This window comes from Thamnophis elegans, chromosome 2, assembly GCF_009769535.1.
Source record: "Thamnophis elegans isolate rThaEle1 chromosome 2, rThaEle1.pri, whole genome shotgun sequence".
Taxonomy (NCBI): Eukaryota; Metazoa; Chordata; class Lepidosauria; order Squamata; family Colubridae; genus Thamnophis; species Thamnophis elegans.
This window is the reverse complement of record NC_045542.1, coordinates 113,297,524-113,310,029: the sequence shown is the minus strand read 5'-3', so window position 1 is coordinate 113,310,029 and position 12,506 is coordinate 113,297,524. Positions and strand designations below refer to the sequence as shown.

The window sequence follows — 12,506 nt, the reverse complement described above, 5'->3', positions numbered from 1 at the left end:
CAGTAAGGATATGAAAATATAACTTCCTTGTTCTATAAATGGAAATATTTTTTTCTAAAACAAACTCTGCTTCTTCATTGTCTCTCACTTGGATAACAGCCTACTGCCTATGTGATTCTGTGAAAGATAATCCTGTGAAGGTTGAAACTTTCTGTTTCATTCCTACCTTGGACATAACTCAATGCAAAGTCCCTCCCCTTTCCCCCATTTGGGGTTATAAAGAATTCCCACGAAGTATTCCGTACTTTGAGACAATCTTAGATTGGATTGGATAAAAAGTACATACCCCTTCTAATCCAATGTTGTGTCTCTTAGTCCTTACCTTGAGTGTTAACTCACATAACCAGGATTTTTTTTTTTAAAAAAAAAACCTACTGCATTATTCATATCAGAGTCTATTGTCTGCAAACATGAGAAGAAACATAGACCAGGACAAGCTAACTGGTATACATACATTGGGTGGCTCAATGTGCTTTCAATTTCTGTTTAGTTTAACTGCTTTTGTTATTGTGCTCTTCACAGTAAATCAATATAATCCAGAATAATTATCTCAGTTTAGTGTTATGGTCACAAGAGCAGTTTACAGATACAGATGATAAGCGTTACCTTTCTGAAATTGCAGTGCAGACAAGAAGCATGTCTTGCCAGATTGCTAAAGGAAGGATCTCTGAAAATATGAGCGCTATTTCAGCCACAGTTTTGTACTCAATTATAACAAAGAACAAAAGGAACCAGAACTGGGTTGGATTTCATGAATCTGAATCCTGGGAAAGCAATGCAACTTTCTGTAACTAATTTTCATGTGCATGCTTCAACTTCATTTATAATCACAAAGTCCTCAAATGTCTAGGATCTACATATAGCATAATGTTAACATTATGCAAATGAAATGGGCAACTGGGGCAATTATATCCTGATGCGTGATTAGTAAAATGAGATGTTCATAAGAATAAGGTACAAGTGATGATTATTTTATTGGACCCAAAGATTAAGACAACACTGGAAAATCTTTGTTCGGGACTTTGGTGGCATTGATCTCCAAAGCTGATCTCCAAATTTCAACTTTCACAATTCAAACTATCCATTTCAACAAATACTTCATTAAGCAATGAACGCTAGAAGGAAGGAATAATCTTGGAAATTCAGGCTACATTTTTCTAACCATAATCTCGTAAGTACTTTGGATAGAGGAATAATCAAGCCAGAACACTGTACAAAACAAAACCTATTTTTAAAAAAGGAAGTGATCACTAATGCTGCTATTTTTTAAGTTTCATCATAAAAAGTTGCTAGAAATGCCTCCTAGTGATGTCACTGAGCAATGAGAAGTCAGGAAGGCTGCAGAACACTGGAGAAAGAGCAATACAAAAAAGCTGGGCTACTTTGTAACTAGGGTATGTATAGTAGCATTCTGCATCTCATTCAAAAGAATATCATTTAAATATGAAAGCAATTTGGGAAAAAGCAAATGGAGTGAGGCTGCCTTAGAAAAGTAGAAGTAATTTCTGGCATAGGTCTAGCATCATGATCTTGTCAAAAATGAGCAACTCATCCATCTCAGAAAGAAGATGCAATCCAGATATTTGAGCTATATGGCAGGCTTCATGGAGAATTGTAACCACATTCAACCAAACACAAGCTGAGGTTTCATTGTTCCAAGGATTAAAACATAAGACACAGGTAAGCTTCTGATTCCATTATAGAACCCATCATTTAGGTATGCTGGCTTCTTAATTTCATCTGGAAATATTTATAAGTGTGTATCTGCAAGTGGTTTAATGTATAAAATGCAAATTGGGGTACTGTTGCCTTAAATGTAGAGTTGTATTAAATCATATAGTCCTATAATTCCTAAGAGGTAAAACATGTAATATGGAGTTTCTCAAACATGAAAACTTCTTGGCCTGAGTAAACTTGTATTAACCTAGGCTGTTGCACATGTTTGTAATTTTGCTGAAATAGCACAGACAATGATAAACACTGTCTGCTCTATTTCCCACTTTGAAAGGGGGGAAAGGAATGTTTTACAAATTGGCATACTGAAAGGCAAGACTAGTTTAATAACAAAACCATAAACCAGACTAGTACTGGTCTATAAGAATAATGAGAAGAAGACATTTGTTTCTAAAGATAGTTTGAATTACAATTGAACAGGAGAAAGATGTGAGCATCCCACCCTACCGAAAAAAAATACCAATTTTATTATTATTATTATTGTGTGCCGCACCTTGAATGGGACTAAGACACAGGCATAATGAATGAAAATAAAAGAAATGTATGAAATTATAGTATTTAACCTCAATTGAAAATTCCTCTGATACAAAATAAGATGCAGATTTTTTTTTTTAAAAAAATAGTATTTTCAAACCACAAAAGAAACAAAATATATTAATAAAACATTGTGAGTCTAGGTGGCCTGCTTATTTTCTAAATTTGTACACATACAAGCTGTTCATGTAAACATATCAAATACTTTAAACTTTTCCCTGTCATATCTGACACTAAACTTGCCACTTAGCTCATTTCATTACAACAGTTCATTTGATTCAGATTTACTTAAAAGATTTCTTTGCAAAACTGCCTACTGCCAATAAACTGACAGTACTTGCTGCTAAAATGAATACAGTTTAAATTTGTATTACATGGAACTCAGGAAAAGCACAACAAAGATGCATAAAAACCCTGCACCTGATGAGCAATGTAATTTGATATAACCTATAATCTGGTATCCTGAATATTCTTGATATACTTCTATACCATTGGATCATACAACCCACAGCATATAATACACCTGTTTTTAAACAATGACAAGTTGCATTTTCCCCCACAAAGCTGTTTTGGAAACTGCTCCCAATTGTCTCAACATGTGAATGCATGTGTGGTTGTCTTACTTTCGTGCATGTTATGAAGCACCTATTTCAGTGACTTTCAACAGTTCAATTAGATGCTTTTCCTATAGAATATATTCTGAAGTCTGTAATACAGGTCTCTGCTTACCTTTAGATTGCAGTGTCTGCTCTAACAATGAAAAACAACTTCATGTTTCTTCATTACATTTCTGCTCAACTCCAGAATGAGAGAACTGGCTTTCCCTAAACTGATATATTTTCATGAGAATCTACTTATTTACATGTACATTTATTGGACAGAACTTGCAAACTGACAAATTATCAACACTCTAAGCAGGTTGTATCAATTCAATAATGAAAACTTTCTTAAAAATCACAATGCCAAAAATTTGATATCAAGTTAAAACAGAAGGTATCTTCCAATTAGAATGAAACACCATGCAGGTTTTGTAGATGTTCATCTATAAAAACTTCTCAGAGGAACACAGGAGGGGTGGTGCTTTCCCTATCTTAACACCTTCTTAACCACTAGACCAAACTGGCTACAAGTATTTTTGGGTTGGTTGTTCTTATGGTGGGGGTCCTTGATGCTCTCTGATCTTGGTTGTTTTCTTGCAGATGTTTCATTACCCAAACTAGGTAACATCAATGTGTACTGATATTACCTGATTTGGGTAATGAAATGTCTGCAAGAAAACAAGCAGCCTAGAGAGTACCAAGAACCCCTCATTTCAACCCTGAGCTACAAATATTCTTTATTTTCTTATGGTATCAGAAAAGAAATACATCCATTATACTATCTATCTACACTATATTATTCAAATCTACTGATTACATTGTTTTATAATTATATTGTTTTATTGAACATTGATTAATATGTGGTGTCTATTTTTAATCTATTCAGGACAAAAAAAACCCTAGTATATAACTTAACATCCAATGTGGTTAATATAAGTAATGGCTTCTCTCTCCCATATATACAATTGGAATATTAATTACATCACTTAAATCTTTCAACGAGATCTTGCCACAATTAGCTCTAGCTATATCACAAGCCAAAGATGTAACAGACTAACAATGACTTCTTTGCCCATAATGTGGAAAAGCAGGGAAACATAGTTCAGTGTTTATATGCAGAAGGCCATATGTTCAGTTGCTTTGCAGTTAGAGAGATAAATAAGTAAAGCCTCTATTTAAGAATTTAGTAAACCACAGTCAGAATAGACAACACTGGGCCAGAGGGGCCATCTGAATAAAAGCAGTGGTGGGCTTCCATTTTCAAACTACGGTTCACTAATGTGCGCACGACGCTTCTACGCATGCACAGAAGTGTCCAGGTTGATGCGTGGAGCCTCCTGCCGTGGCCACTACTGGTTCTCCCAATCCGGCCCAATCCAGGAGCAACCAACATCTGGATAAAACTATTTACCTGCTTCATAGTAATGGTTCCCCAGCCTATTTAACAGTTAATGCACCTAAAGTGTCTGGTTCACATTCTTCTTACACACTAGAAATAAGTGTAAAATGACAAAGTTCTGTAAAAAAAAAAATGTTACCGTATTTTTTGGAGTATAAGACACACCTTTTTCCTCAAAAAGAGGCTGAAATCTGGGTGCATCTTATACACTGAATACATAATTTTTTGCTTCCTGAAATCTCCTTCACCAAAATGATCGTGTATAGCTTGTAGGAGGCTTTCAGAGAGCTCCTGGGGGCTGAGGAGAGCAGAAATGAGCAAAAAATGGGCTGTTTTTTGCTCGATTTTGCCCCCCCCCCAGCACCCAGGAGCACTCTATAAGCTTCCTAACCACTCTTTTTTTGACAAAAATGTGCCTGTTTTTGCAAAAATGGGCCATTTTTTGTTCATTCTTCCCCCACCCCACCCCAGGAACACCCTACAAGCCTCCTAAGGGCTATTCATGTCCTTTTTTGGAAAAAAAAAGCCAGTCTTTTTTCACAAAAATGGGCCATTTTTGGGAGGTTTACAGAGTTGAAAACCTGTTTTTAAAAAATTTGCCTCTTCAAAGCCTTGCTGCATCTTATATTCCAGTGTGTCTTATACTCCAAAAAATACGGTATTTTAATTAGGGATCAGTTTATAGCCCAGACCTGCCACAGGGGTGGTCATTTCAGAAAGAAATATATAGTAGAAAGCTCTTTGCATAACATTGCTTTGGAAGTTTTCAAACACTGCATCAAAATCTCTACAATAGCAATAAAGGATCATCTAAAGAAAAGAAGTTAATGACTCTTGTGGACTATAGAAGAGTAATGGATTAAACAGTGTTCATTGTTTCAATCACCAAGAAAAGAATTGGCACTCCACTTCTGTTTAACCCTTTTGCAGTGCAACATTCTTGGCATACAAAAACCCAAAAACCAACCACCCAGTTTTTCAAGCACAAAAACCTACTTATACTATCAAGATCTTGCTCCTTTTTAAGCAATCCTATATTTAGATATCCTAAATCTTTAGGACTTTCCATGTATAAAGGAAGGAATCAGTTTGTTTGAACATTTGTATAAATCTCAACATGTTCATTTCGCCCCACTTTAGTACACAGTTACTTAGCTCAGTAAAGGCCTTAAACCCATTCTTCACTCTTATTAGCTGCAGCTGCAAAGGCATTGGCTGAAATGTTCTGTTTCTGCCAAATATTCCAGACCAGTTCATGTGTATCTGATTGCTTGCACCACCCTTTACTTTGCTTATATTCTGATACTGAAAGCAATTATCTTCTGGCAGACAGCAATGAGCATAGGGCAAAGCTATTTCTGGAAATATACAGCAAATTGATTAACAAGAACATTTGCAAATTGGTAAAATTTTATAAAGGATATTAGGATAAAATAATTCAAAGGTAAGGATAGTGTGAATCAACTGACATCCACAAACTACATTATAGCTTCCTTCTGGAAATGACACTTTAAGCAGCATTCGTCTATCACAGATTTTTTATGTGCTTCTATGCTTCCAGGAGACAGACATTTTATAGTCCATTCCACTGACCTATGAATTCCATGACAACTTCATCAGAATGTTCAGGCTTATTGAAAGAGGCAAGCAACCAACCCATTAAAAACCCAGCACAAAATTTTGATACTCAATTATTCAGCTATTTTGTAACATTTCAAGGATAGTTGAAAACACTGGTTTATATCCATGAATCAGCATTCTCCCTAAATCCACAAAATGCTAGATTTTTCTTCTTTTTTATTTTTTTATTTTATCAATTTCATATATACATTCACAATTATATGATTATTAATAATATGTATTTATAACAATTTTCCTACTGTTGACAATATACTTGAAGATTGCTTTTTAACATCCCATAGATCCATCTTATCTTACAACAGTCCTACTTCTTCTTCGCTCCCTCCCTCTTTCCTTCCCTCGTTTCTTCTCTCCTACCCCTTCCTTCCCTCCCTCCTTCCCCTTCCCTCCTTCTCCCTTCCCTCCTTCCTTCCCTCCTTCCTTTTCTCCTTCTCTCCTTCCTTTCCCCCTTCCTTTCCTCCTTCCTTCCCACCTTCCTTCTCTCCTACATTCCCTCCTTCCTTCCCTCCTTTCTTCTCTCCTTCTCTCCTTCCTTCCCTCCTTTCTTCTCTCCTTCTCTCCTTCCTTCCCTCCTTCTTCCCTCCCTCCTTCCCTCCCTCCTTCCTACCCCCTTTATCTATTTCTTCTCTCCTTCCTTCCTTCCTCCTCTCCTTTCCCTTCTCTCCTTCCCCTTCCTCCCCTTTACCCTTCCCCTCTTCTTCCCATTCCTCCCCTCTTTCCTACTCTTAGATTCCCTCCCATTCTTCCTCTGCCTTTCCCTTTCTCCTATTCCTCTCCTTTCTCCTCTCCTTCCTATCTTTCCTTCTACTCCTCCCTCCATCCACTCTATCCGTTGTTGTGTTTACATATTCTCCTCTTCAGGGGGTGACCTGGTTCTCTTTTTTTTTTCCTTATTTGAAAGTTATATAAAAAAAGGCAAGATTTACAAAATACAAGATACAAAAATAGATAAAGCTCTTTACATATTTTCATCTCCCATAGCTCATCTCGCGGAGACTTCCGGTTTGGCATCACGCTGGTGCGAGCTGCCGACAAATCCTCTGCTCGGTTCGCCCGGCCTTTTGCACGAGCGTGGCTGTAGCAGGCAAGGTCTTTTCGAGGTGCGAGGACCAGTGGAGAGGGAAGCATCGGAGCAGCGGAGGGAGAAAGGCGATCCCCCACGAAGCGAGAGGCTCCCTCAGATCGAGTGCAAAGGAGGTTGGCTGATTAATGGCCGACCAGAAGACGTGACTGCCAGCCTTTAATTTTCAAAGCTGTAGCAATGTTAGTAGGTTGCAGAAAAAAACAATTCAAGGTAAGGATAGTCTGAAATTTTTCAACCCTGGAGGAGGAGTGGAGGGAATCAGGCATAATCAGGGTCTATTCTTTGAGGAGTTATGCCGTGGCTCAGTGGCTAGGATGATGAGCTTGTCGATCAGAAAAGTTGGCAGTTTAATGGTTCGAATCCCTAGGGCCATGTAATGGAGTGACCTCCCATTACTTGTCCCAGGTTCTGCCAACCTAGCAGTTTTAAAGCATGTAAAAATGCAAGTAGAAAAATAGGAACCACTTTTGGTGGGAAGGTAACAGCGTTCTGTGCACCTTTGGCATTAGTCATGCCGGCCACATGATCATGGAGATGTCTTCGGCTATGAAACAGAGATGAGTCGGGAACGACTAGCACATATGTGCGAGGGGAACCTTTTACCTTTACCTTATTCTTTGAGACACCTACCTGCCTTGGAGTACTATTTGCTATGGCAGTATTATTTGGAAACCTGACACCAATACTTTTACTTTACGTTAGGCCAAAAAATCCACTACCCATCCTTGTAAGAATTCAAAGCTTGTTGAAAAGATAATTGTATTTGTCTTACTTACTAGCAAACTAATTCATAAATAAGCTGAGCTACTTGTTGTGGCCCAGCAGGAGCCGTTGGAGCTGTCACCAGACTCTGACAGCGAGGGGTCCTATGAACCGGCCCTGGAGGATGTGGAGGACTCTGGACAGGGTTCCGACTCCAAGCAGGGCGCAGAGAGATTGGTTGGCCACCAGGTGGCGCCTGAGCCTTGGATCAGTGGGGAGGAGACAAGAGAGAGTGATCCAGAAACCAACAGTGAGTTGTTCCGGGATGCACGCCATCGAAGGGCTACTCGGCGTCAAGAACAACTACGTAATTACAGGAGGCAATTACACTCAGCTGATGGTCATTAAGCTCCTCTCCAGACTATAAATGAGACTGCTTGTGCCATGCCTTCTTGCAGAAGTCAACACTTGGACTAAAGAGAAACGAGGCTGGATTGCTGCCAGAGTTTGTTTGCTTTGTTGCCAAGGTTTGTTTGCATTGCTGCCTAGGTCCTTATCTGTTTGTTTATTTGGCTTTCAGCCACCGAGAGTCTGGTCTTGTTATTAAAGGACATTCCATTTTACACTTGTCTCGGCTTTCGTTACTGAACGGAGGAGGGGCCAGAACAGATACTTATGCCCAACCTGGTAAATAGTATCATTAATTCCTAAATAAAGGCAATAATGGCAAACTTAAGTTTTGTTAGATAGATTATGGGAAGAGAAAAATGATTGCTTTACCCAAATATTCACATTACAGCAAATTTCTAGCCTACATACTGAGTTTTTTCTCAAGCTGACTAATTAGGGCAGTTCATTATCAAGAAGAGATAAATTTCCAAAAATCTCCCATGAAAAATCAGGTTGGAAGCATTGTCGCACAGCTTATTTTAGAATAAAGGCAAATCTTTAACAAAACCATTTTAGACATTTATACTGCTTTGTTAGGAGTTGAAGAAAATGACATATTTCCCAAAATAAAATGGAAAAAGATCAGAAATTCAGGATCAAAGAGAATCACTGGGAGATGAATGGCTGGTCATTTTATTTTTTACCATTTTAATGCTTACTGGGGCGGTTTTCACAGGGAAACTGGGAACATTTGTACAGTTTGGATTTTAATCAGACCCGGAGAAGAATTTTTATGGCTTCTCAAAGTTGCCTTTTAAATCTTGTTTCCAGACTTGAGTCAAACAAACCAGTGACAACTCACCAGATAACCATTTTTTGAATGAGCGGATGGAACAATTCAGTTAAATTTATATGCCTTAATTACTTCAAATGAAATCCAGCAATATGCCTCATATGCAAAATATTTGCTGCTTTAAATAATTATCATTTTCTCTTACCTCTTTATTAGCTCTGTCTGCTTGTACTAAAGTTCCATTCAAGCATGGTTCTACGTAGTGGAGTTCTTCATTATACTGCAGAGAACAGAAGAGACATTTAACATAAACATCTGAAAAATATAATTTGAGATAAGGAGAGGAAACATGAAAAAAAAACCTCTTAAGAATCTATTACTGAATTCATTGTTATTCACATACTTTAACTCAGGGCTATCAAACTAGTAGCCTGCTGGCTAGATGTGTCCTGTGCTGGCCATGCCCACATTTGGTTTAGGGAAGAGGAAAAAAGTTGCAATACGTCCTGTGATGCCATCGTGTTGAAGTGACTTTGACACCCCTGCTTTAAATGTACCACAGATAGCCATTCACTTACAACAGTTCATACAGTGACAGTGTAACGACATTGAAAAAACTGACCGGTTGTAACATCCCCTTGGTCATGTGATCAAAATTCAGACGCTTGGCAACTGGTTCATATTTATGACAGTTACAGTATTCCGGGATCACCTTTGGCAACTTTCTGACAAGCAAAGTCAATGGGGAAGCCAGATTCACTTAACAACTGTGTACTAACTTAACAACTACAGTGATATGCTTAACAATTAGAGCAATTAAGGGTGTAAAATGGGGCAAAATTCACTTAACAGCTGTTCCAAAGCTGCTTTTTCAAGAGACAACTGGACTTTCTGGTTTCTCTTTGAAGGCTTTTCACTTTTCATCCAATAAGCTTCATCGGCTCTTCATTCTGAAGAAGCTTCTTAGATGAGAAGCGAAATGTCTTCAAAATAAAACCAGAAAGTCCAGTTGCCTCTTGAAAAAAGCACCTTTTGGACAACCATGACCTGGATGACTGAGAATCTCCGTAGACATTCACTTAACAGCTGTCTCCCCTAACAACAGAAATTTAGGGGTCAATTGAGGTCAAAAGTTGAGGACTCCCTGTATTGTCAGTACAGCTTAAAAACATTTTGAAAGGGAACTGAATACTGAAATAAGTCAGAAACATGAAGTGCAGTAGGAACAGTTGAAAATCAGTACTGTAGTAGTTAAGCTGCTAAGATGAAATCCATCACCATCAAATGACTGTACTTACACGAATCCTCTTCCAATTCCTCCTACACTCATAAAACCTACTCCATTGGTGGGTTAGGGTCAAGGGAAAGGGTGTCAAATAATAAAAATAATCATGCCCAATCACTGTTACACCACAAACCATGTATAAAAGAGGACCCTGGAGATGACATTTCCTTTTGCACCGAAAGCAGATCTCTTAGTGGAAAAACAGATCCAGTTCACCTGGATCTCTTATAATATGTAGGGCCAGCTAAATTTTCCTAAAAGTATTTTTGGGCTGCCTTAACTCTTGGTGAGTTGATGGCAACATATTTTTAAAGAAGTTGTCAATGCCTTTTTCCTAGGGCTGAAGAGAGTGACTGGCTCAAAGGCAGGATTAAAACATACAATCTCCTTCTTTCTGCACACAATTGCATACCAAGACAACTAGACACAAGAACAGTTTTTCCCGAAAGCCATCACTCTGCTAAAATAATTCCCTCACCAATGTCAAACCATTCACTAAGGCTGCATTACTATTACTATTAGTCTTCTCATCGTTCCCATCATCCATTTCCTCCCACTTATGACTGCAGGACTGTAACTTTGTTGCTTGTATCCTTACGATTTATATTGATATTGATTGTTTCCTGATTGCTTATTCGTATTCTATGACTATCATTAAGTGTTGTACCTTATTATTCTGTCCTTTATGTACACTGAGAGCAAATGCACCAAAGACAAATTCCTTGTGTGTTCAATCCACTTGGGCCAATAAGAATTCCATTCCATTCCTTGGTAAGGTATTTAACCATTAAACCAACTAATTCTCTATGTCAACATTACGGAATACTAATCATTATTTTTATATGTCCTTATACTTCATAAAATTTATTTCAAAAGACTTAGTTTCAAAAGGATATCTTATGGCGGGTCAGTGTAATGAACACATTTTAGTTCTGATAGATCCTGTGCTCATTCCTCTCCCATAATATAATATTATATTATAATCTAATATAAATAATATAATATAATATATATATAATATATATAATGCTCCTCCATGCATTCTCTATGAAGATGACATTTGTTCTCAGAAGACTGAGAAATGCTCCTCATTCCTGAAGTAACTCTAGAAAACAATGTTCTATATTTATACTGTTTAAAATATTTTATAGCTTCAATTAAGAGATCAGAGCCACGATTCCCAGCAGGGCACATTCAAGTGAATGTTGAGAGGCACAAAATTCTCAAATTCTTTTTTCAGTCAAGTCTGACGGCGTTTGAGAGGAAATGATACTTTGTTCTTCTTGCACCAATCGTTTTAAATTGATTTTTGTTTCAAGATTGTTTAAAGAGTAGTCTGTGAACTCAGATGAGCCAGTTGTAAATATACTGTATCTCATTCAAAATGAAAATCCAAATCTGAATACAGTTTAAGTCAATTGATATCTTATCCTTAATGAAAATGAAAATTTCACTTTGAAACACTGTGACATTTTTCATGGTACTGTTACCATTCTTTATTTTTTTAAGATTAAAATTACTTAAAACTACATTTTCTTCTCATCATGTGGCATTGTCTGTCCTTCCTTCCTTTCCTTCCTATCTTCACTTCAAGGATATTTTTCTAATGTACCTTGTTGCTGTTCCATGTTCAACTCATAACATGTCCCCTTCCTTGTGGTGTTCAATGCAGAAGCAATTTCAAAGATGAAAGGAGAGCGTTCCAGTATCGGTTTTCTCCTTGCAATAAAGTCCTTTTCTCTTTGTCACAACTGTGTGTCCCTCAAGCTATCAGTTTCACATACAGTATTGTTTATACCCTGGCCTAGTGGCTAGTTTACACATTTCATGAAGGACTCAAATATTTTTTAGATGTACCAAGAATTGATTAGAAACCTTCTCTCTGTCAGGAATGTATCATTAATGATTATAACCATTCTCTAGTCATTCCTTCCTGAAATAAGATGACAATTCATACCCCTTCTTTTAAGCTTGGCAACCCTTGCCTAGAAACTTAAATGAATCCTACAAATCATTCTCAGCTGAGGTAAGACTATGCCTCTCAAGAGTTCTTCATATTATTTATTTTACTTCATTTATTTGTTTGATTGTTTGTTCAATGTCTTAGAGTTGGTCTGCCTTGAGCAAGTGGACTCTGGGCAGCAAACAATCATTTACTGCATACAAACTCAATAATAATCAATATACTTTCTTCTTCTGCATTCATTTTCTTCTCAAATCTTTTCTATGAAAAACTTAAATTAAATTTGGAAGAATTCTGAGATCATTGTTCACTTAAGAGATAGCCTACTTTTTCTATAAAAACATTTTCCCCAGGCAGATTAGCACTCTGTTTTATGATAACA

The 12,506-nt window shown here is 37.4% G+C and overlaps 1 protein-coding gene across 1 annotated transcript in view; it reads right to left on the bottom strand.

Moving 5' to 3' along the window:
- CACNA2D3 (calcium voltage-gated channel auxiliary subunit alpha2delta 3) overlaps positions 1–12,506 on the bottom strand; it is a 594,623-nt gene that overhangs the window by 268,606 nt on the left and 313,511 nt on the right. Inside the window, 1 exon segment of the mRNA XM_032208561.1 lies at positions 9,082–9,156. Within this exon segment, the coding sequence (XP_032064452.1) occupies positions 9,082–9,156 (75 nt within the window).